This window comes from Schistocerca piceifrons, chromosome 8 (assembly GCF_021461385.2).
Source record: "Schistocerca piceifrons isolate TAMUIC-IGC-003096 chromosome 8, iqSchPice1.1, whole genome shotgun sequence".
Lineage (NCBI taxonomy): Eukaryota > Metazoa > Arthropoda > Insecta > Orthoptera > Acrididae > Schistocerca > Schistocerca piceifrons.
The window spans coordinates 425,999,198-426,025,014 of NC_060145.1; the positions used below are offsets into that span (position 1 = coordinate 425,999,198).

The 25,817-nt window shown below is 40.2% G+C and overlaps 1 protein-coding gene across 1 annotated transcript in view; it reads left to right on the forward strand.

Annotated features, from left to right (window-relative positions):
• The first annotated feature begins 8,570 nt into the window (after nt 1–8,570).
• LOC124711756 overlaps nt 8,571–25,817 on the forward strand; it is a 33,009-nt gene continuing 15,762 nt past the window's right edge. Inside the window, exon 1 of the mRNA XM_047241969.1 lies at nt 8,571–8,878. Coding sequence (XP_047097925.1) covers nt 8,707–8,878 — 172 coding nt within the window. The 5' untranslated portion in view covers nt 8,571–8,706. The remainder of the gene's footprint in view (nt 8,879–25,817) is intronic.

Here is a 25,817-nt window from a genome sequence, read left to right on the forward strand (position 1 = left end):
TAAGTCCCATAGTGCTCAGAGCCATTTGAACCATTTTTGATTTGAAAATTTGTAAAGATCAGAAACTTATCTTTTTTAAACAAGGAACATATTGACTTCATAAACTATTTTGCATATTTTGACAAAATTTGCTTGGTTCTCAGAAGGGATCAAAAATTTGTAAAAGTGTATGATCGGTGGGGATCCTGCTGAGAAACAATATGTCCTTTTCTAGTAGTAAGTGTTGTTCCTCTTATTACTAGACTTATAATTGTTTACGCACAGATGTGTCTGCTGCAATCTGAATTTCCTTCAGAGAAAATAATTGCCTGCATCCATAATTAAGGAGCTCCCTTCACTTACATTATTGCATGTCACATAACTTTACAATGAACACCACTACTTGCCATGTTGCAAACAGAGCTTATCAAATCTTGAATCTAGATATTCCGATAATTTGTAGAATGAGGTATGTTGATGGCTTTCTTTTGAACTAGATGGAAACTCATATTTCTTGTTTCTTTCTGACGGAGCAGATAACTTGACTGTGCAACTGAGACAAGAAGACAAAGTCTTCATGAAAATTATTTTTTGTCTTGTATTGTGATTGCATGCATCACAGATCAGCTGAAATTGATTTTCATTTTCAGCAATATAAACCATTAAGGAGTAAATGTCTTGAAAAGTGAGTATAAGAACTCTAAGGTCCTTAACACATTGACTGCCACACGATTAGTGATGGATATTTCACTGTCAGGCCAGACTTGTGGTGTTAAGGATTAGGTCCTGCTGTGGCCACAGAGGACACACTGTGTTAGGCATGTAGTTCTGCTGTGGCCACCACTGGCCACGCAGCAGTCAAGGCATCTGCATTACACAATATTTTTACTGCTTACTTCTGCTGAATAAACAGTTCATTTACTTAATGTGTGCTACCCAGAAGAATCTCATAAGAACAAGGAGTGAAAAAATGCAAATAAAGGTAACATTCTAGTCTTTAGATCAACACAATTAGATATTACTAAGGGTAAAACATGGTAAATTGCACTTCTTGATTACTTTACCTGTGCGTTGACTCTGTTTTAAGCTATCAACTGTATCCTATGGAGTCGTATGCAGGGTCGTTCAGTTAGTATATACCAAGTAATTTTTGTCTCTTGATTGAATTTTCACTCTGCACCAAAGTGTCCAACAATTTGAAACTTCCTGGCAGATTAAAACTATGTGCCCAACTGGGACTCGAACCTGAGAACTTTTGCTTCTTGTGGACAAGTGCGTTACTGACTGCACTATCCAAACATAATTCATAAAATTCTCCCAGTGTCTCATCTCTCCCAGTGTCTCATCTCCTACCTTCCAAACTTTACAGAAGTGCTCCTACATACCTTGCAGGACTAGTACTCCTGAAAGAAAGGATATTGCACAAACATGGCTTAGCTGCAGCCTAGGTGGATTGTTTCCAGAACGAATTTTCACTCTGCAGTGGAGTGTGTACTGATTTTAAACTTTCCAGTTTGGCACACAATTTTAATTTGCCAGAAAGTTTTATTTTTGTCTGTTTTAAGTCACATAATACAGACATCAAAAAAAGTTTGGCATCCCAGAACTCCTGAAGACAGACGTTGACTGTGGATGTTGTATCACAGACACAGTCCCTTTGACTGTTCAGAGATGTGACTAAACCCACCCAAAGATGTAAACAATCATGCACGAGCAGTGCCTATTAGACGGAGGGGGTCCGACAGCCGATCAGTTCCAGTCAGTTCACCAGGAAGGAGGTATACGGCTCTTGTTGTCTGTAGTTCAACCGTGCCTAGACGGTCAATACTGCAGTTCGATCATGTCCGCATTGTTACTTTGTGCCAGGAAGGGCTCTCGACAAGGGAAGTGTCCAGGCGTCTCAGAGTGAACCAAAGCGATGTTGTCTGGACACGGAGGAGATACAGAGAGACAGGAACTGTGGATGACATGCCTCGCTCAGGCCACCCGAGGGCTACTACTGCAGTGGATGATGGCTACCTATGGGCTATTTCTCAGTGGAACCCTGACAGCAACGCCACCATGTTGAATAATTATAGGACGTTGTGTTATGAGTCAAACTGTTTACAATAGGCTGCATGATGCGCAACGTCCATGATGGGGTCCATCTTTGCAACCACAACACCATGCAGTGCAGTACAGATGGGCCCAGCAACATGCCGAATGGACCACTCAGAATTGGTATCACATTCTCTTCACAGATGAGTATTGTATATGCCTTCAGCGAGACAGTCGTCGAAGATGAGTTTGGAGGCAACCTGTTCAGGCTGAACACCTTAGATACACTGTCCAGCGAGTGCAGGAAGGTGGAAGTTCCCTGCTGTTTTGAGGTGGCATTATGTGGGGCTGACGTACGCCGCTGATGGTCACGGAAGGCGCCGTAATGGCTGTACAATACATGAGTGCCATCCTCTGACCAATAGTGCAACCGTATCAGCAACATATTGGTGAGGCATTCGTCTTCACGGACGACAATTCGCGCCCCCATTGTGCACATCTTGTGAATGACTTCCTTCAGTATAACGACATCGCTCAACCAGAGTGGCCACCATGTTCTCCAGACAGGAACCCTATCGAACATGTGTGGGATAGATTGAAAAGAGTTGTTAATGGACGACACGGTCCACCAACCACAGTGAAGGACTTATGCTGAATCGCTGTGGAGGAGTGGGACAATCTGCCGTGCGGGATTAGCCGAGTGGTCTATGGCGCTGCAGTTACGGAGTGTGTGGCTGGTCCCGGCGGAGGTTCGAGTCCTCCCTCGGGCATGGGTGTGTTTGTTTGTCCTTAGGATAATTTAGGTTAAGTAGTGTGTAAGCTTAGGGACTGATGACTTTATCAATTAAGTCCCATACGATTTCACACACATTTGAACATTTTTGAGTGGGACAATCTGGACAAACAGTGCCTTGACAATCTTACGGATAGTATACCATGATGAATACAGGCATGCATCAATGAAAGAGGTCATGCTACTGGGTATTAGAGGTACCAGTGTGTACAACAATCTAGATCACCACCTCTGAAGGTCTCACTGTATAGTGGTACAACATGCAATGTGCAGTTTTCATGAGCATCAAAAAGGACAGAAATGATGTTTATGTTGATCTCAGTTCCAATTTTTTGTACAGGTTCCAGGACTCTCAGAACTGAGGTGATGCAAAAGTGTTTTTGATGTGAGTATGATCTTTGTGAGATTAGCACTTAAACCGCCAGTTGTGAACCATTTTTGAGCATTTTCAGCTATCATCTGAGCTGTTTCTGGCAAGGCCGAGTTTGGACCCTCGATCAGCATACATGTGTCATCAATAAATATTACAGTTGTTTAACTGCCTTTACGGGTGCTGGAAGATCATTGATTCATGTTAAAAGTAAGAGTGGGCTCAGTACTGGTGCCTGTGGGGGTCACCATGGTATGTATCCCATTCTGAGGCTAGTTTCACACCTGAGACACAGCCTCTCTATGTGACCCTCTGTTTTCAGCTGTGAAGGTAAGACTCTGTCAGTGTAAGAGGGATATGCCATAACATTTTAGCCAAGTGGCATTTAGTGGGCTTCACAATCAATAGCATTTCAGCAATGGGTTAACATTCCTTGTTTAGCTCTACCAGGACTTTACTCATGTGGTCTCGGATTGCTTCCTCTAGTTACCTGATACTCATTTTGCAGATAGTTCCCTTGCCATTTCTAACATTCACTTCTAATGATCTTTTCTTTCTTTCTTTCTTTTTACCATGGAAGTATGGAAGTTATTCTGTGATGTCTTAACAGATGTCCTACCATCCTGCCTCTTCTCATCAATTCTCCGGAGAACCTCCTAATTCATTACCTTATTAGTCCACTTAATTTTCAATATCCTTCTGTAGCACGACACCTCACATGCTTCAATTCTTTTTTTTTTCCTGGTTTCCCCACTTTACTTGTTTCACTGTTATACAATGTTGTGCTCCAAATAAACATTCTCAGAAATTTCTTTCTCATATTAAGGCTTATGTTTAATACTAGCAGATTTCTCTTGGCCAGAAATGCCCTTTTTGCCAGTGCAAGTCTGTCCTCCTTTCTCTGTCTATCATGGGTTATTTTACTATCTAGGTAGCAGAATTTCTTAACTTCATCTAAGTCGTGATCACCAACCTGATATTATATTTCTCATTGTTCTCATATCCACTGTTTCATGACTACTATTCAGTAATAAGGCCTTCTTGTCATCCTTAAAGTTTTTCTCCTATACTGCTACTTAGATTGCACCCTATGTCATGTACTGTTAGTTTGCTTCTGAACGAGGAGACTGAGTTGATACTGCAACATATGAAATATTAGATCACTTTATTTCAACTTGAACAAAATGAAATACTTAACTTTGTAACACTCCATTTCTACAGGCACGTCATGGTTATTTATCACTGTCACTGAAATTGGCGATCACTTGATGCAGAATAAGATACTAGTCTCTTCTCAGATAGTACAAATCACAACAAACATTTATCCAGAGTTGCCTAACACAATTAACGCACTGCTGGCTCGGTCGAGAGACGATGCTGTCGTCATCGGCAATGATCGCTGATTGGGCTGAGTGGCACTGTGCTCAGATGTAAGCAAACGCGCTGATGCTGTGGCGTATGGAAACTCTTCTGGGCGTGCTTTCGCTGACTCCACTCATTCATCATTGCGTCCGACAGCGACTATGGTTGCTTGTGGTTTCGTCGCGTAATACCAGTCTCGCCTTGGCACCTCGCTCTTCTGAAGACACCACATAGTCTGAATGCTTTTATCCTCGGCCTCCAAAGCATTGAAACTAACAGAGACAGACTAAACGTATCAAGCATGCTGTGTCTCATGGATCTCTTTACTGATTTGGAAACCCTAGCAGTAATCCAGTTTTCTGATCTGGACGTTACTGTTTAATATACCGATAACAGTTCGGAAAACTGCTAAGTCGTCTTGCTCCACTGTCGTTCAGTTCAACGTTTCCAGATAAGATGCTATCTTTCTAGTACTGTGTAGCGATAGAGACAGTCACTGAATGACCAAAATTTTATCGCTCATTACGTTTAGAAGTTTATTCTATGTGAGTGAAGTGAAAGTCTGGCTACATTCCCTCGTTAGAGGTATCTCGAGTAAACAATTTAGCTGCAGATATCAAAAATATGTACAGTATGTTGAATGATAGCTAATTGTTTGCAGCTCAGGATCAACCAGTGAACAAGCTTAGTCGTGCCTATTCTGTTCACCTTTGTTACATGGGCTTTCTGATTACATCGCTTTACAAGTGACAATTGTGGCCGTTAAGGGGATACGGAATCGGATTTTGGGTTAAAAAATCGAATTTTTTTTTTATTGGCGTATTATATTCTGCCATGTTTCCTCTTTAAAATGACGTATCATACATAGCTCTACTACAATTATAACTATTTTATTTTTATATATTTGTGAGATCGGGTATTGCGCTTTAGTTATACACGTCTCTCGTGGCTGACCATGAACTTTTTGGCAGTACCTTTAAAGTGACATGAATTCAAATATCCCGGTTTCCAGCGACTATTTATACACTAGTTGCTCGAAAATGTTTCTCTCTGGTTTCCTCAAGTTACTCTTTGACTTTGTGGCGGGACTGTTTTGTAAACAGTGTGATATAAGAAAGTAGTTGTTGTTGAGTTATTTCGTATTTAGTGCTTCATTTTTCGCAGTGAAAATGCCTAGAGCTAAAGCAAAAGTATTTAAAAAGCGTGTGAACTGGCAAAAGAAAAGAAATAATGATTCATTAGCAAAGCAAAGCAGTTCATCATCATCACTGTTGGAAAATGTGAATCCACTTATTACTGATTTGCCGAACGAACTTACACCAAATGAAAACAGTGCTTCTCATAAAAAACTAAGAGATTTGGAAGAGAAATATAATTTACTTGATAGAGGGAATGAAGTTTTTGAACTCATTGATACGAATATATTGTGTGAAGCTCTTGAAAACAGTTTGTGCTGCAAAAAATGTCATGGAAACTTTTCTCTGAAAGTAGAATCCCATGTTGGCCTGGCTGCCCAGTTTAATTTAATATGCAGTGTTTGTAAATACAGCTGTAAGTTTCCAAGTTCGGTTTCAGTAACTGTAAATAATGGATACAAGAAAACTGAACTTTATAGTGTAAATATTAGGTTAGTTTATGGATTGCGAGCAATTGGTAAGGGCAAAGCAGCTGGTGATATGCTATGTGGTGTTCTAAATCTTCCAAGTGCACCTTCAAAGTTTGAAGCTTACAATTATGTACTAGGATCTGCAGTTGAAGATGTAGCACAGACGTCAATGCAGGTTGTTGTGGAAGAAGCAGTGGAAGAAAATGACGGCAGTCGTGACCTCACAGTGGCGTTTGATGGCACGTGGCAGAAAAGGGGCCACACCTCCAACAATGGTGTTGTAACAGCAACTAGTGTTGATACTGGCAAGGTTATTGATGTTGCAATAATGTCTAAATACTGTAGGTGCACAGGCAGGCTGAAAAATGAACACAGTGATGACTGTATTGCTAATTATTATGGTAGTAGTGGTGGCATGGAGGTTGCTGGGGTGAAGAAAATTTTTCATCGCTCTTCACAGTGGTATAATGTTCGCTCTGTCAAATATCTGGGAGATGGTGACTCTAAAGCATTCAAAGAAGTTTTGGAAAGCAAACCATATGGGAACAGTGTAAATATAAGCAAACTTGAATGTATAGGACATGTGCAGAAGAGAATGGGTGCCAGGCTGAGAAGGTTAAAATCAGTTATGAAAGGGAAAAAACTAGATGATGGGAAAACCTTGGATGGCAGAGGAAGATTGACTGATTCCATAATAGACCACATTCAGAACTGCTATGGCCTTGCAATCAGGCAAAATACAGGCAATCTTGAAGAAATGAGGAGAGCTATACGGGCTTTATATTTCCACACCGCATCCACGAATGAGCATCCACAACATGGTTTGTGCCCCAAAGGTGAAAACAGCTGGTGTAAATACAATAGGGGACTAACAACAGGAGAGAAATACATTCACCACCACAGTCTACCATCAGCCATCATGGCAGAAATAAAGCCCATTTTCAGAGATCTGGCTGACAGAAGTCTTCTGATGAAATGTCTTCACGGAAAAACGCAGAACCCCAACGAGTGCTTGAATAGTGTGATATGGCATCGTCTCCCAAAAACAGTGTTTGTCGGAATTAATACACTACATTTTGGTGTGTATGATGCTGTGGCAACCTTCAATCTTGGAAATATAACTAAATGCCAGGTCCTTCAAAAGTTGGGTATGTGTGTTGGTTCCCGTACGGTACGTGCTATGTTCTTTTTAGATCAGCACAGACTAAGGCATGCTGATAATATAATCAAGACATTAGTGAAAAAAGCAAGACAGGTGCAGAGGGGTGCCAAAAGAAGACTTGAAGATGATTATGAAGACTGTGAAGGGGGTATTAGCTACGGATCAGGAATGTTTTAATCTTCTTTCTCCGTTTCCCGTAAGTTTACTTTTTACTTCATCTAGGAACATTATCTCAGGTACTGGTCAACCTAGAAGTCTGAAATTTTTATGACGTAGTGACATAGGTCCCTATTACATACTGAAACAACGATTTTTTAATTACTTGATTTACAAAAGACTTAGGGGTGATAGTCTAGTAAAAAGCGATGGAAAAAATTTACTTAAAAATAAATGTACAATATCTCTGTAAGAAAATACTTTGACAATAAACTGTTGTTTCAGTATTGTTGTAACATATGAATGCACATACAGTAAAATTTTTACCTCTCTGTCTCCAGTAGTTTGTGAGAAAATGTTCCCTATAGTAGGCATATATTAACATTGCGGGGATAGGTGATTCCGTATCCCCTTAACATTGCTGTTGTCATTCTTTTTCGTCGTGTGATTTGTCCTCAGAGCTGATTTTATTTTATTTTTACGCAACATTACGTCTGAAGTGAGCAGAAAATAAGCCTGTGGTGGTCCTGTAACTGCCCTTGTGGTTTTGTTATACGTACTATAACGAGTTCTAGCCTTTTCAGTATTCCGTGTGCGAAGTGTACATTCCTCTAACACATTTCCATTCTCTAACAAATTTACAGAATATAAATAAAAAACACTTACTAAAGAGGACTCACTTGCTTTGAAGTACCAAATGAAAAGTTGCTATACAAAATTTGACAAATATTGGCTTTACATAACACTTTTACTTGGTATATCGGAATATGCCATCGAAGTGGCTAGTCCAGTGGCTGTTCATCCCATTTATATACAGCACTCCATAGTTAGCATTTTAACAGTATAATTAAAAATTCGTATTTGTTCATTAAGTGTGTCAGTGTATATTTACAGTTGCCATAAAACTCGTTAGTAGCCAGGGCGACAAAGTTTACATTAGACGCAAATTACGTTGCGGTTCTGCAATAGAGACAACGCTCCTACGAAGATTGTCCGTTGACGTACGCTTCTGACTCTGGTATTTTCGCCACGCCAGCGTTCGGGTTACGTCGCTGCGCTCGAGCGCACTCGACCGCTCTGCGCATGCGCACTACGTGAAGGTCGATGCAATACGTCCGACATATTGTGAGTCAGCGTTGAGATGTAGCGAACGTATCACGTTCTTGAGTCGGACGTCGTAACTCATTGTAACTGATTTTCTTCGCACACAGCAATACATCATCTTTCCATCTTAAGTCAAAATGTTAGACAACGCAACATTAATCCTCGCAGTGAAAAAGCGACCTTGTTTGTGGGATACGTCACATAAGTACTACACCGACCAAGCAGTGAAACGGAGAGCATGGGAGGATATAGCAAAATCATTTTTCGAAGACTGGGATGAGATTCCTCCTTCTGATCAACAAGCAGCAGGTACGTAAGCGTATTGCTTGTAGATAATATTATTTAATTGTGTTATAAATGCTTCTTACCATATCTCTACTGGCAATTCACTTTTTAACTGTGGGGCGAAGGGTGAAATATTGCACCGATCTTAAGGTTTCTTAAAGATGATACATGTGAAGAATTTCTGTCTGCGAGCTGCTGTAGCCTGATTGAGCCTCGTGATCTCTATGGGAGCGATGTCTAAGTGATGAAGACGATTCACAGCTATGGTCCTGAAAGCGGTTGCAATTCCTGATTAGGTGCTCGGTAGACGCCAGGCATCTAATTCCACGTACCTCTCTCTTCAGTTTTTGTAGAGTTACTGTGCGCTTCTACGAGTCGAACAAGCGTATAACCATTCGCCCTGCCCTGTTGTGTACCTCGTACGTTTCCTGCTTATACAACCTGTTTAGTTCCCGCACACCTGAATATCAGTAACGGGATTTAATTATTGTTCTGTAAACAGTCTCTTTCGTGGGCAGTGTGGAATTTTAAAGAAGAAAAAAGCGCTTTATAGAAATCTCGCGTTTTGTTTGCGTTGCCTACAAGGAAAGTCAGTACCGGTCCAACGTAATAGCTATATTTCAGTCGTTGCGGTGACGCAATTTTAACGAGTTAGCGAGTATAATCTTCCACTAGTCGAGTCAAGTATTTTCGCCGACCCGTCTCCCTCATTCTTGCCCTCTTCACTAAAAAACAGAACCGTCGATTCTCCAACATGAATTATTATATTGACGAGAAGAAGGCATGGATTGATGGGACATAACTGAAGTAGAAGATGTATAGTTGATTTCATGTTGGAGCAGGGAGGCACAAAAATGTAATTATAATTATAAAAATTTTCTGTTTTTTTTTTTTTTTTTTTTTTTTTTTTTTTTTTTTTTTTACGAATATGGAGAGAAGGAGAGCAGTATCAAATTTTAAAGAGTTATATGAAGCCAAGGAATAACATTTGCTGACCCACAGCAACTGTTTGGAAGTAAAATGATTTTATTCCCACAAACTTTTATTTTCGTTTTTATGGCAGTGAAAACTATTTGAAGAATTTCTGCTACAGTTTTGTCAGAGTAAAGTTGAAGTTTTCCAAGATTCTTTTTAAAAGTATAGCACGCGGAACATTGTTAATTGTTGATGGGGATGGTGGTGGGATAGGCCTAATAATCAGTGTAAAGTGGAGCCCGTGAATATGGATACTAATCATCTCACTCATTCACAGGTGCCAGCAACAGTAAGAACTGTGTAATTACTAATTAAATTAACTGGAACTAGCGTGTAATTTTAGGAAATGAAGTTAAGCACTTGGTCATAATACGATTTAAAAAGTAATCCATCACTCTTGTTTAAATCTTTCTAATAATAGATGAATTGTCTTTGAGAGATACATATTTTAAAAAATATTTATTCTGACAGTGTCTGCTGCAAATTATCAGAAATGATACCTAGTCTCGATCAAGTAATGATCAGTTGTGACAATTTGTTATGAGACTGTTACAATGAATATCTTTTCAATTTCGAGGGAATGGATAATCGGGCTTGGCCGGAGCTTGTGTGGCCACAAGAGTTGGTAACTTCGTCATATTATACTCACCAGATGCAATAACAACTAACATTTCAAACATACAGAAAATCTCATTTGTTCCATTTTTAGGCCTACGTCCACTATTATCTTCCCCTTAGCGGCTGCCTACTTCACCAACTGATCTTGCCCTTAGTGGCTGCCTACTTCAGCAACTGTATACTCGGTGGAGTTGATCCTGTCGACTATGTTGCACTGTTGTGACGAAAGAGGTGAGGCTCGTATAAGGCGGTTGAATGCTGCCCTCCATTATTGCATAATATTTGGAACCTGCGTCCTACCAAACAGGTGATACAAAGTATCTAATTTTTACGTTTACACAAACAGAGCTTAGTATTTGAAAAAGATACGTTGCGAGGAGTTTAGAAAAATTCCCTAAATTTGCAGCTCCGGATATACGATGTTCCCGAACCGGAGCAAAAACTTGATAGTGGCACCCCCTCTTCCCGCCTCCCTCCCACTCGAGCATTTGAGATAGGACAACATTTTTTTTTTATTGATTTTTTTACAAACATGTTCATTTTGTAGCGCACATCTTTCTGAAAATGTTCGAGGAAATGTAAGACATGTTATTTGGTCTCAAGTGTGCCAAAGTGAAGTGCCACGCCTATTCATACAGCGTTCTTCTGTCGCACGTCACTGCATTTCGCTCTGTGGAATTCAAACGTGCATATTTTGTAATGGAAACCATCAAACCCATATACAGGCCAGAGAAAATTAAAATGTCCTGTGGTGCCTCTCCTACTCCCAGTCGCCGGTTTGACATCCTACCCCCTCCTGCCCCTCCCCCCCCCCTTTCACAAAAAAAACCACAATACTGGGTGGGCTTATTTGAGACCGGGAGAATAAGAACTCTTCAGAAACTTTACGCTGTTTATTGGCTGTTAGCTAATACCTTTGTCTTTTATGCGACATAAAATTAAATGTAGGAAACATAAAACCAGTAAAGACAAGAGACAAGTAAAGCAGTATACATTTCTTCACTCTGAGGTCCCAGCATTTTTTCTCTCTATCTTGCTACAGCTTTACACGGCGTGCTTCCCTTTCTGCAAAAGAATCTGTTAGCTCATCAAAATTCGTCAAATGTTTTCCTACATGAAAAATCAAAATGTCGTTGTCCAATACTGAAAAAACTGTTAATACGAATAGTACCCAAGAGTGGTGTAGTTTCTCGATTTGATTACATCTATTTTGTCACTGTCTGCTAGATAAAACGAAATAGGCCTTTCTAATATTGCAGCTGTTATAACACACGCCAAATAAGCGAGACTGTATGGGCACAAATGGTCATTTTTATCTGCTTCATTTACATAAATAACACGAAAGAATATAATTAACGAAGTACCAATATGAAATCCATTTTAGGCCTATTACAAGCAAGAAGTTTTATGTTAGGAAATAGTTTCACATTTCATTCATATGCTCCAGTTTCTCCAGCATGACCTCGAAAAGTAGTAGTAGTACGAACTTACTATATAAATTTGGAATCGTCATGTTCTTCCATATTACTTGTGTGATGCCCCCGCTTCTTCTCCTTCCTTATTGTAACAATCTTGTCATCACTTATTCTATAACTGTTCCTGCCATTGTCAAAACTTATTCTCCGGTTAATTTCACTAACCCTGCCAGAATAACCGGTTTAGCTATCCCTCGTTTATTCTCCTAACAGGCGTTATTACGTGTTCGCACAACACATTTTCCGCCATTTACCGAGAATAGAGCTTAAGCAGCTGAACTGGGGACTGTACAACTGGTCCTTAGTAGTGTAGCGACCTAGTAAGAATTTTCTGTCAGAATTTCATTTTCTTGGGTACACTGAGAGGGTAATATGTAATCTTTCTTAACTGTTAGTCGTTTATTTCCACTCTGATAGTCTGAATCTATGGATTTCACTTGTAATTATAACAACGCTTATCATTATTTCGAAATTTGTGGTAATGTCTTATGGGACCAAACTGTTGCGGTCATCGGTCCCTAAGCTTACGCACTAATCTAACTTAAAATAACTTACGGTAAGCACAACACAGACACATACCCATACCCATGCCCATGCCCGCAGGAGGACTCAAACCTTCGACGGGGAGAGCCGCGCGGACCGTGACAAGGCGCCCCAGACCACGCGGCTACCTCCGCGCGTCACTTATCTTACGTACACTCAATCATTCATATATACAAACAGCGACTGGTTTTCACCCATTCGGATTTATTCGGATAGCTTACAGTCCCGTCCCCTTTTGTCTTCGGGAAAGTTTTTTATTTCTTGTTGTGAAGCGAATTCCCCTGGCAGACACATCACGCACTCTATGCACGCAGTCGGCCAGAGTGGCCGTGCGGTTCTAGGCGCTACAGGCTGGAACTGAGCGACCGCTACGGTCGCAGGTTCGAATCCTGTCTCGGGCATGGATGTGTGTACTGTCCTTAGGTTAGTTAGGTTTAATTAGTTCTGAGTTCTAGGCGACTGATGACCTCAGAAGTTAAGTCGCATAGTGCTCAGAGCCATTCCGTCATTGCGTTTTATCACTCCACTTCTCTACCAACAACGCAAATGCTTCACTGCAGTACACATCCGCAGAGTCACAGTTACGGCGCGTGGCATGCAAACCACTACCCGAGTTGTGTCTCTCACACAAACGGCTTTCAATAAGCCGTAACCTACACGCGTTCGTTGTTGTGTTTTGTACTGCACTTCAGAGTAAAGACACGCCGTCCGTTTCTAGACATAAGTTTGACTTTTTTTATTATTCCTTCTCCTGTCAGCAACAACTTCCTTTCAGTTTGTTGGCACAGTTTCTATCAAGTTGGATATTATTGTTGGTAAACATGGTCCTTTGAAAGGATTTGTTAAAGTTTTCATACACATGCAGACAGAAGGAACCGGCGACTTCCAGTCTAGAGTGCTGAACTGAAGAATTCAAGTACTACAGAAGAAAATTTTTCGTTTACTTACGAAGTAAATTTATTTACTCCATAACTGGTAGAGAGCACCATCAGAGATTACGCTACTACGTTAGTAACTTGACAGAGGAAATAAGGCCAAAATTTTCTCCTAAGCAGCAGTAGGAGCACAGGTGTTTTCTTTGGCTTCTGCGAGTTAAATCTCGAATTCTATAGATTACCTGGACTACGAGCAATATATAGGGATGGAAAAGGAAGTAGACATTCCAAAAATGAGAGTTTTAATGCAGAGGAGAGACCTGTTTGCGATGTATAGCCACAATGATTTCAAACAGCGGTTTGTGTTTCCTGAGGAATCTTTCTGGAGTCGTTATTGGGGCGTAATTCTGACAGGAGCCGTGCTTTGTCTCCTAGGTTTCAACTTCTTTCTGAACAGCGAATCTTTCGAATATGGAGCAAATAAAATATGTTTTATAAATATAAAACGTATTGATATTTATTTACAAAAATCTAAATTTCTTGAGCACATTGCCTGAAGAACTGGAACCGGAAGTTTGCTGCATTTAGTTCTTGAATTTGTCGTAACTTCCATTTTAACGTTATGTTCTTCAACGATTTCTCTTTGTCTTTCAATTAACAACATTTTTACGCTATATTCTTCTCGTATTAAAAGCATTTTTGACGAATGAAGCTTGTCTGCTTTTTTGCAACAACTCCCTGTTCTTCACTACAACTACACGTTCTCTGCCTTTTTTTCATGGACGCATCTTCTGATAACCTTCCACATTATCTTCAGTTGTGTCGTGGTCGTTAACTCCAGTTATTCCTCGAAAACTTGCGGGATCACATCAACAACCATATGGCTTATATCGTCTACCTTCGTCTCAGCTATTCCACCGCCAGTTTGTAATTGTTCTCGATAACATTCAGCTTTCATGTTCTTCCAAATTGCTTTAGCTGCTTTTGTGATCTTCGAGTACGAGCTTCGGAGTTGTATTTTCCCGAAGAATCCTTCTTACGTTTTAGCATATTGACTTAATGCTTTTCAGATCCAATATTAGTTACGTAATTTTTCATAATATATGACAGTGGTGAGTGGCCTGAGGACGTTTTGACAACAGTAATGATTCCATTGCCGAAAAAACAAGGAACCAAGAAATGCAGCGAGCACAGGACAATCAGCCTCATTTCACATGCAGCCAAAGTGATGTTAAGAATAATTAATAAAAGACTTGAAAAAGTAATAGAGGAGAATCTCGGCGAGGAGCAGTTTGGCTTTAGACGGAATACGGGCACCAGAGATGCAATAGGGCTCCTACGAATCTTAGGAGAAAGGTTTATTGAAAAAGGAAGAGACCTATATATGTGCTTCATCGATTTAGAAAAGGCATTTGACAATGTGGTTTGGGACAAGCTGGCGACTATTATGAGGGAAAAGAGAGTGGACTGGAAAACCAGAAGACTTATAAACTCATTGTACCTTAATCAAAAAGTTTCAGTTAAAGTGAGAGGAGAAAGTACAAACTGGATCAGACTAGGGAAAGGAGTAAGACAAGGATGCTGTTTATCACCTACTCTTTTCAACCTGTACTTGGAAAATATGATTGACCAATGCTCATTAGATGACAAAGGAGTAGAAATTGGAGGAAGAAGAGTAGGGTGCTTGAGATTTGCTGATGACATGGTCCTTCTAGCCACAGGGGAAAAAGAATTACAGGATTTGGTGGACACCATTGCAACTAAGGGAAAAAAATATGGAATGAAAATTAACACAAATGAAAAAAAAGGTATTGGCAATAGGAGGAAATAAGGAACTAAAAATTGTGCTGAATGGAGAAAAACTAGAACAGGTGCAAAATTTTAAGTATCTTGGAAGCAGGATAGACACCGACTGGAAGTGCACCACAGAAATTAAAACAAGGATAGCAATGGCAAAAGAGGCGTTTTATAAGAAAAGGAGAATCTTTTGCAGCGGTATGGACAGAGAACTCAGAAAGAGACTCATAAAATGTCTTGTATGGAGTGTTCTTCTATATGGCGCTGAAACATGGACGATGAGGAAAAAAGACAGAGAAAGGCTGGAGGCTTTTGAGATCTGGACATGGCGGAAGATGGAAGGAATAAGTTGGATGGACAGAGTAAAAAATGAAGAGGTACTGAGAAGAGTGGGAGAGAAAAGGCAGTTACTAGATGTAATAAAGAGAAGAAAAAGAAATTGGATTGGGCATATATTAAGAAAGAATGACGGACTGATAAAAACAGTTTTAGAAGGTTATGTAGAAGGGGAAAGGAAGCGAGGAAGGAAGAGATTCCAGATACTGGATGACATGATGGACGGTACAACGTACAGCAGCCTTAAGAAGGAAGCAATGGATCGCAGAAAATGGAGAGGCAAAGGACCTGCTAATATAGCAGATAACTGATGATGATGATGAATTTTTCATTATTTCAAGAAACCGCTCTTTTTCACTTTCTGGTATGTTTTTTGAACGTTTCTTAACACTTATATTTTCTTTTCTACCTTGATGTTGCTTCCTGCTTGTATCTCAAGTTGCACAAAAACTGTATGGAAAATGCCTTGACGATCGCTCCCGTCAGCCACCGCGCCGAGTGCTAACTTAGTTTGCACGAATAATATATGGTGCCGCTTAAATTAGCACGTGTCATCCATCAGTAAAGGACGGTGGTAATTGTAGATGATGGTGTTAAGTACTGAACAATAGATTGATCCATTAATAGCAAGTGTCATTTTCATTAGATACCTACCTCATCATTGGTACAAGAGCATTTAGCTTCTTTGAATTTTAATAATCCTTTCTAGCTTAAATTACGTTAATACGATATTATTGTTAAAATATGATGGAATAATGTCTGCCAACAATCAATATTTTCCGAGAAGAAACGAGAAACTAAGAAAGTAAATAGAAATTCTGCTCTCTAACAGTTACTAAAAGAGTATATTACTACGGAAGTAATTTACTAAAACAGTCCAGACTAGACGTGTTACTACAAGAGTAATTTAGACTAGTTTGGTGCTCGCCACCCTGCGCCAGTAATTTAAAACAGCAGTCACTTCTCTCTTTGCACTTAATAACCGGATAGATTAAGATATACAGGACATAAAATCCCGTCTGAAGCGTGCGATCATTTTTATGTTAATAATTGGCAACCAATGCTGTACAACCGCAATAAAGTCATGAGACGTTCAATTGACTCTCTTATTAGAACATGTTACGCGTTCCGGGATTACACCCACCTTCGGACATCACAAACTTCAACTCCTTCCTAACCAACCAGGCGTAGTCTTGACAACTCGAAGAAAGTGTCCAATAACATGTGACTATAACTGCGACACAAGCAGTCTTGAAGCAGAGCGTATACGGTTGGTTAGAAAGGAGTTGAAGTTTGTGATGTCTGAAAATGGGTGTAATCACGTGTGTGTTGGCAGTGCATTACAAAGTATGACACCAGGGCGGCTAACATGTCTTTGAGCACGTATTGTCCTTGCGCGCCCTATGTGGAGGTTCAAAATGGTTCAAATCCCTCTGGGCACTATGGGGCTTAACATCTGAGGTCATCAGTCACCTAGAACTTAGAACTACTTAAACCTAACTAACCTAAGGACAGCACACACATCCATGCCCGATGCAGGATTCGAACCTGCGACCGTAGCGGTCGCGCGGTTCCAGACTGAAGCGCCTAGAACCGCTCGGCCACATCGGCCGGCCTATGTGGAGGGACCCACTGTTGCGAATGGTGTAACTACGGTAATCACTATTAGTGTGTAGGTCTCCAAGTTTAGGTCTGGTCATCAACACACATTTATTTGTGTATAGGCAGAACACTGTAAGCGTGCACAACTTTTTAAATGCCGCTAATACGTCTACGTGTAAATTAATCTATCCGAATAATTGGCAACCAATGCTGCACAATCGCAATACAGTCATGAGATGTTCAATTGACACTTTTATTAGAACACGTTACGCGTTTCGTGATTACACCCATTTTCAGACATCACAAACTTCAACTCCTTTCTAACCAACCGTATACGCTCTGCTTCAAGACTGCTTGTGTCGCAGTTATAGTCATATGTTATTGGACACTTTCTTCGAGTTGTCAAGACTGTACGCCTGGTTGGTTAGGAAGGAGTTGAAGTTTGTGATGTCCGAAGGTGGGTGTAATCCCGGAACGCGTAACATGTTCTAATAAGAGAGTCAATTGAACGTCTCATGACTTTATTGCGGTTGTACAGCATTGGTTGCCAATTATTAACATAAAAATGATCGCACGCTTCAGACGGGATTTTATGTCCTGTATATCTTAATCTATCCGGTTATTAAGTGCAAAGAGAGAAGTGATTGCTGTTTTAAATTACTGGCGCAGGGTGGCGAGCACCAAACTAGTCTAAATTACTCTTGTAGTAACACGTCTAGTCTGGACTGTTTTAGTAAATTACGTCCGTAGTAATATACTCTTTTAGTAACTGTTAGAGAGCAGAATTTCTATTTACTTTCTTAGTTTTTCGTTTCTTCTCGGAAAATATTGATTGTTGGCAGACATTATTCCATCATATTTTAACAATAATATCGTATTAACGTAATTTAAGCTAGAAAGGATTATTAAAATTCAAAGAAGCTAAATGCTCTTGTACCAATGATGAGGTAGGTATCTAATGAAAATGACACTTGCTATTAATGGATTAATCTATTGTTCAGTACTTAACACCATCATCTACAATTACCACCGTCCTTTACTGATGGATGACACGTGCTAATTTAAGCGGCACCATATATTATTCGCGCAAAATAAGTTAGCACTCGGCGCGGTGGCTGACGGGAGCGATCGTCAAGGCATTTTCCATACAGTTTTTGTGCAACTTGAGATACAAGCAGGAAGCAACATCAAGGTAGAAAAGAAAATTTAAGTGTTAAGAAACGTTCAAAAAACATGCCAGAAAGTGAAAAAGAGCGGTTTCTTGAAATAATGAAAAATTACGTAACTAATATTGGATCTGAAAAGCATTAAGTCAATATGCTAAAACGTAAGAAGGATTCTTCGGGAAAATACAACTCCGAAGCTCGTACTCGAAGATCACAAAAGCAGCTTAAGCAATTTGGAAGAACATGAAAGCTGAATGTTATCGAGAACAATTACAAACTGGCGGTGGAATAGCTGAGACGAAGGTAGAGGATATAAGCCATATAGTTGTTGATGTGATCCCGCAAGTTTTCGAGGAATAACTGGAGTTAACGACCACGACACAACTGAAGATAATGTGGAAGGTTATCAGAAGATGCGTCCATGAAAAAAAGGCAGAGAACGTGTAGTTGTAGTGAAGAACAGGGAGTTGTTGCAAAAAAGCAGACAAGCTTCATTCGTCAAAAATGCTTTTAATACGAGAAGAATATAGCGTAAAAATGTTGTTAATTGAAAGACAAAGAGAAATCGTTGAAGAACATAACGTTAAAATGGAAGTTACGACAAATTCAAGAACTAAATGCAGCAAACTTCCGGTTCCAGTTCTTCAGGCAATGTGCTCAAGAAATTTAGATTTTTGTAAATAAATATCAATACGTTTTATATTTATAAAACATATTTTATTTGCTCCATATTCGAAAGATTCGCTGTTCAGAAAGAAGTTGAAACCTAGGAGACAAAGCACGGCTCCTGTCAGAATTACGCCCCAATAACGACTCCAGAAAGATTCCTCAGGAAACACAAACCGCTGTTTGAAATCATTGTGGCTATACATCGCAAACAGGTCTCTCCTCTGCATTAAAACTCTCATTTTTGGAATGTCTACTTCCTTTTCCATCCCTATATATTGCTCGTAGTCCAGGTAATCTATAGAATTCGAGATTTAACTCGCAGAAGCCAAAGAAAACACCTGTGCTCCTACTGCTGCTTAGGAGAAAATTTTGGCCTTATTTCCTCTGTCAAGTTACTAACGTAGTAGCGTAATCTCTGATGGTGCTCTCCACCAGTTATGGAGTAAATAAATTTACTTCGTAAGTAAACGAAAAATTTTCTTCTGTAGTACTTGAATTCTTCAGTTCAGCACTCTAGACTGGAAGTCGCCGGTTCCTTCTGTCTGCATGTGTATGAAAACTTTAACAAATCCTTTCGAAGGACCATGTTTACCAACAATAATATCCAACTTGATAGAAACTGTGCCAACAAACTGAAAGGAAGTTGTTGCTGACAGGAGAAGGAATAATAAAAAAAGTCAAACTTATGTCTAGAAACGGACGGCGTGTCTTTACTCTGAAGTGCAGTACAAAACACAACAACGAACGCGTGTAGGTTACGGCTTATTGAAAGCCGTTTGTGTGAGAGACACAACTCGGGTAGTGGTTTGCATGCCACGCGCCGTAACTGTGACTCTGCGGATGTGTACTGCAGTGAAGCATTTGCGTTGTTGGTAGTGTAGTGGAGTGATAAAACGCAATGACAGAATGGCTCTGAGCACTATGCGACTTAACTTCAGAGGTCATCAGTCGCCTAGAACTTAGAACTAATTAAACCTAACTAACTTACGGACATCACACACATCCATGTCCGAGACAGGATTCGAATCTGCGACCGTAGCGGTCTCGCGGTTCCAGCCTGTAGCGCCTAGAACCCCACGGCCACTCCGGCCGGCTGCAATGACGGAATATTGTTCTCTTAAGTTAGCCATTGTAATAGATGTTTGTTCCGTGGCCGTGGGTTGAAGTACTTGACATTACAACAATCAGCCACTTTTTAGGGTATGTACAGCTCCTTCATTTGGAGTACTACCGTTATGTCTTTGTCAACACGTTTTTATCGACAACATTCTGAGCGCTGCAGCTGTATTTGCTCTGTAACTTGCAACTCTTTTAACCGCGTTTATATACATAGCACTAACACTTGTATTTTCACTGTAGCTTCAGCTGCAGCCATCAGAATGCAGTGGATAAATCAGTTGCACTGAGGAAGAGGTAAATGTGTTATGGCAGTTGAAGATGGGTGAAAGATTCGACACATGTCGTTGAATAACTAGAGCTATATCAAAACTGTGTGGTTGTCTTTTGCTTTAGAATAGCACGAGAAGGCCAGTTGCGAGATAGATGTGCAATTGTTGTAAATGCTCTTGCTTGCAGATTAATTTAAATACTCCATAAATTGTTGTTGTACATTAATTATTAAATACACAAGCCATCGAAAAAATATTTTTTCAATACTTTGCAATGGGTTCTAGCTAAATCTTATTTATGGTCTTTTGGCCGTAAACACATCTCTGCCCAGCAAGCCACCTTATGGTGTGTGACGGAGGATGGTTTGTGCATCACTGTCACTTCCTCCTTTCCTGTTCCAGTGGCGAATGGTTCGCTGGAGGTACGATTGTTGGTAATACTCCGTGCGAACTCGAACCTATCAAACTTTATCTTCATGGTCTTCTCGCGAGATATACGTAGGGCAACTCAGAACATTGGCTGAATTTTCTAGGAATGAATGCTCTCGGACTTTTAACGGTATACCACACCTTGACGCGCAATGTCTCTTGTTAAGACTGCCACCGGAGTTGCATGAACGTCTCTGTGATGCTTTCTAAGCGTACGCGATGCTCTTCTTTGGATCTTTTCTGTTTTCTTTCCCATTCCTGTCTGGTACGCACACCAGACTGACGAGCAATCTCTATATTTAAAAGGGCAATGTCCTGACTGACTCAACATCGCCCAGCCCAAACCGCTAAGGATAGAAACGTGAAGTTTGGAGAGGATGTGGATCTTATACTGTATGCGTCGTTTAAGAAGGGATTTTTCGAAATTCCAACCCTAAAGGGGTGAAATAGGAGATGGATTTTTTTGAAAAATGTCGCTATTAAGGCAGTTTTGAAGCTAGACCTACAAAAATTGGTATTTGATCTCTTGGTCAGAAATAAAGAAATACGTGTTTCAGCATTTTAAATGTAACCCTTTGGGAGTGAAATAGTAGGTGAAAGCTTTCTTTTGAAAATATATCATTATTAAAGAACTACTGAAGTATTTTTATAGCTACATCTGTCAACACTGGTATTTGACTTGTCGGTTACAAATACAAAAATAAGTGTTTCGGTGTTTTTCGAAGTTGAACCCCTCTGGGGGTGAAATAGAGGATGAGATTTTTTATGAAAATATTTTATTATGAAAGCATTTTAAAGCTAAATCTATGGCTTCTCTGTTAGAAGTAAAACATACGCATGTCACTACTTTTGGAAGTTCAACCCCTAAGGGGGTAAAATAGGATGTGAAAAGTTTTACGAAAATATTTCATTGCGAAAGCATTTTTAAAGCTAAATCTTTGAAAATTGGTGTCTAGCTTCTCGGTTAGAGATGAAAAAATACGTGTTTCACTATTTTTGGAAGTTCAACCCATGAGTGGATGAAACAGCGATCAGACTGATTCACTGACTCATCATCGCCCAGTCCAAATGATTAAGGACAGAAATTTCAAGTTTGGAGAGGATGCGGATCTTATACTGTAGGCATCGTTTAAGGAGGTATTGTCCGAAATTCCACTCCTAATAGAGTGAAACAGGGGATGAAAGGCGTTTTGAAAGTATGTCGCTATTAAGGGAATTTTGAAGCAAGAACTAAGAAAACATTTTTATGTGTTTTCTCAGACAGAAAACAAAAAATGTGTTTTTTTTTTAAATTAAAACACTAAAGGGGTAAAATAGTGGGTGAAATTTCTTGAAAATAATTCTTTATTAAAAAACTGCTAACGCATTTTGAAAGCTACATTTATGAAAAATGGTATTTGACTTCTCTGTTACAAAAAAGTGTTTCACTGTTTTTGCACGTTCAGCCGCTAAGGGGGTGAAATAGGGGATGAAAACTTTTAAGAAAATACTTTATTACATTAAAGATTTTATAGCTAAATTTATGAAAACTGGTATTTCACTTCTCGGTTAGATCCCAACTGTCTGAAGTGGCGAACTCTCTTGAACCTCATGCCATGTATTTCAATTAATTCTTGCTGCTCGTATCATCTTAACTGCATGAACTCCGCTCTGTCTTGATTCACCTGTAGCTCAACTTTCTGTGCACCATTTTCTGGCATATTTTTTTCAACTCATGGTTTGATTCAATTAGCAGTACTATATCATCTGCTTATGCAGGACAGTTACAAGTATCATCCATCTGTATTCCAGAACACTCTATTTGCGTACATTCCTTTATTACTTTCTCGAAGATGACACTGAACAGTCTGTCTCGTATGTGTCTGACATGACACGTCGCAAACGCACTGCTGTCCTTAGACCCGTCCGTCCAAGTTTCACAATTCTCGCTAGCTGCTCAGAGATTCTGAAGTCACGTAGTGCATTGTATAGGAAATTCCTGTGTATGCTGTCGTATGCACGTCTAGAATCGACGAAAAGACCCTAGGTATTTCTATGCTGTATCCGCTGTTTTTCAAACATTTGTCTTAGGGTAAAAATGTGCTCTATTGTCGATTGAGTTGGTCGAAAGCAAGCTGATGCCTCTCTACAGTAATATCCATATTCCGTTTCCCTTCCCTTCTTGTGTATACAGCATATTACGGCCAGTTTCCACTGTTCTGGCAATGAGTCATTCTTCCTTATCAACTGGACCTGTTTATATATCTCTAAGTGCAAGCTTTCACCTCCGTCTTTGATTAATTCTCTTGTTATTCTGTTCTCCTCTGGAGCCTTGTTTCTGAGTCTTTCGATTGCAATCTTCACATCTTCTTCAGTCATTTCCCATTCTTCATCTTTCCTCCGTAGTATGTGCAGATAGCTTCTCATCTGGGTCTGGGCGATTCAGGACTTCTGAGCAGTATTCTTTCCATTTTTCTACAATTCTTCCCTTGTTATTTGTCGAGTTGTCGTTCTTATTGCTAATGAATTCCGCATTTCCTGTTTTTGGTGCACTGGGAAAACTGTCTCGAATTCTTGTTGTGACTCTCTGACTCAACTTGTTCTAATAAACTGGTTAGATATATTCGTTTCTCTGTTCTCATTATTCGCTTCATCTCCTTTCTGATGCTGAGAGCAAATGTATCCTCTGCTACACTTAGTACTGTGGACTTGGGTATGCCCAAAGTAACTTTTAAGTCTGAAAATTTTTACTCCTATAAAGAACGACATGCTGTGTTTTGTTTGCAAAAAACACTTCAATTTCACACTTGATCTGATACTCCGCACTCTTGAATTTCGCTCATTAGGCGGCAGTGCGGAACTTTATCGAATGCCTTACGGAAGTCAAGAAACAAATCAACCCGGGCGCCGGTATCTACAGCTTTCTGGGCCTCGTGTGCGAACAGAGCGATCTAGGTTTCACACGATCGTTGTTTTCGGAACCCATGTTGATTCCTACGGAGGATATTTTCGGCCTCCAGAAAAGTCGTGATACTCTAGCAGAAAACGTGTACCAAAATTTTCCAACAGGCAGATATCAGCGATATACGCCTATTTTTTGGTGCGTCTGTTCTACGACCCTCCTTGAAAACGGCAGTGACACATTTTACAAATCATTGGGGAGTGGACCGAGCGAGGTAACGCAGTGGTTAGCACACTGAACTCGCATTCGGGAGGACGACGGTTCAATCCCGCTTCCGGCCATCCTGATTTAGGTTTTCCGTGATTTCCCTAAATCGCTCCAGGCAAATGCCGGGATGGTTCCTTTGAAAGGGCACGGCCGACTTCCTTCCCCGGCCTTCCCTAATCCGATGAGACCGATGACCTCGCAGTTTGGTCTTCCTCCCCCCTCCCCCCCCCCCCCAAAAAAACAATCCAAAACTGGGGAGTGGGGACGCTTCGCTTCTCCAGAGAGTCTACGGTATACTGCTGCTAGAAGTGGTTCGTTCGCGTGCAGTACATAGTCGTATAGAGATCCTGTATTCTTTCCTCAGATGAGCTATTTGAGGTGATTTTCTATCCCTCGGTCACTTACTTCGATGTTACTTTGCCGTTCGTGCAACGATTTGAAGGGCGAGCTGCAGTAGACCTTCCTCAGTGAAACAATTTTGCAAGAAGGACTTTTTCAAAGTGTGATTTTCCTATAATTCAGAAAATTAGTGAAACACGTGCACTTGGAATGAAAAATAATTTAGTTTTTCAGTACGAAAAAAGTTTTTATTGAAGTACAGATCTGAACACTTTATTACGTAGGAATCATGTGTTTGTTGGACTATATTTCTTTTCTGTCTCCGGTTAATTGCCTGTTGTGCGTCTCCCTGAAGTGCTAAACAGCAGACTTCCATCACACTGGTATTCCAGCACTCCTGATACCGCCTTTCCACCTCTTCGATGTCTCGATGTTTCCAAATGACACCAACCATATTTTTTGAGAAGGAACTCAAAACGGCTGTTCAAAAAGTGCATTTGGAGGCTCATTAAACAACCTAAATTTCCTGAACATTTCCGACTTGTTGGTTATAACAGGAATATACTGTGGGCGGCGTTTGCTGCCTAAAAACTTAACAGTAATCTTCTCGAGTAATTCACAATCCTCTCTCTCTCACTCAGTCATGTTTATGATGCAGGCGGGTAAGTGAGAAACTGTGCGCATTCATATCCGTAAGTCTTTTGTCTGTATCCGGGGGTATCAAAAAATTGTAAACTATTTAAAACCCTTTGGAATTCTGGTGTTATTACGGTAGGCTTGCGTCTCGCCTCAATTTTCGTCTGCTGAATTCGGACCTCGTAATTTATATTTTGCAGACATACAAACGCAGAGGCTGATGAAGACTACATTTTGATACAGCATAGTCAGCCATACTCTCGATTTGGACATTACGTTACAATTCCTTGTCGTGACTAATGAAACGGATTTTGTGAAATTTTCCACACAATATTTATTCAACATCGGTAAGTCAAGTGAAGTCGTGTTACAAGTTGCCACATCTTGCATGCTGGCGTGCACACAAGAGGACGGAGATGGGGCGATACGCAATGGCAGGCAGCATTGTAGATCGAGCCGATAGCGTCATTCTGCCGCGTCCGTGGTGGGCTGTCTGAGGAAGATGGCCCCAAAAAGGTTCAATGTTGTCAATAGGATACGAGCAAGAGGGGGCAAGATTTGACGGTTTGAGCAAATATTCGGCATTCGGATGTTGACGGAGCTTCATAAGCCAGCCACACAGCCTTTAGTGTGCACTATTTATGTTTTCAGTTAGTCTTTGAGCATAAAATCTCTGATTCACTTTTTCAAGAAACTTGGTAACACAAAAGTTTCAGTAGGACTATGCAGAGGTAGTCGCATTTACTGCTTTAAAATGGTCAATAGAGGATTCACTATGGGATTGCTTTCTTTATTATTTAGAAAACGTAGTACGGCTCGCCATGATACACGATGATTGCGAAATACATGGAAGATTCACCACTTTATCACGAAACGTAAGCAAATATTTTACTTTAATTACCTGAATATTTCATTGCAGGACAGATAATTCTTTCACATGCTTCAATAATCGTTGTATTAATTGTGC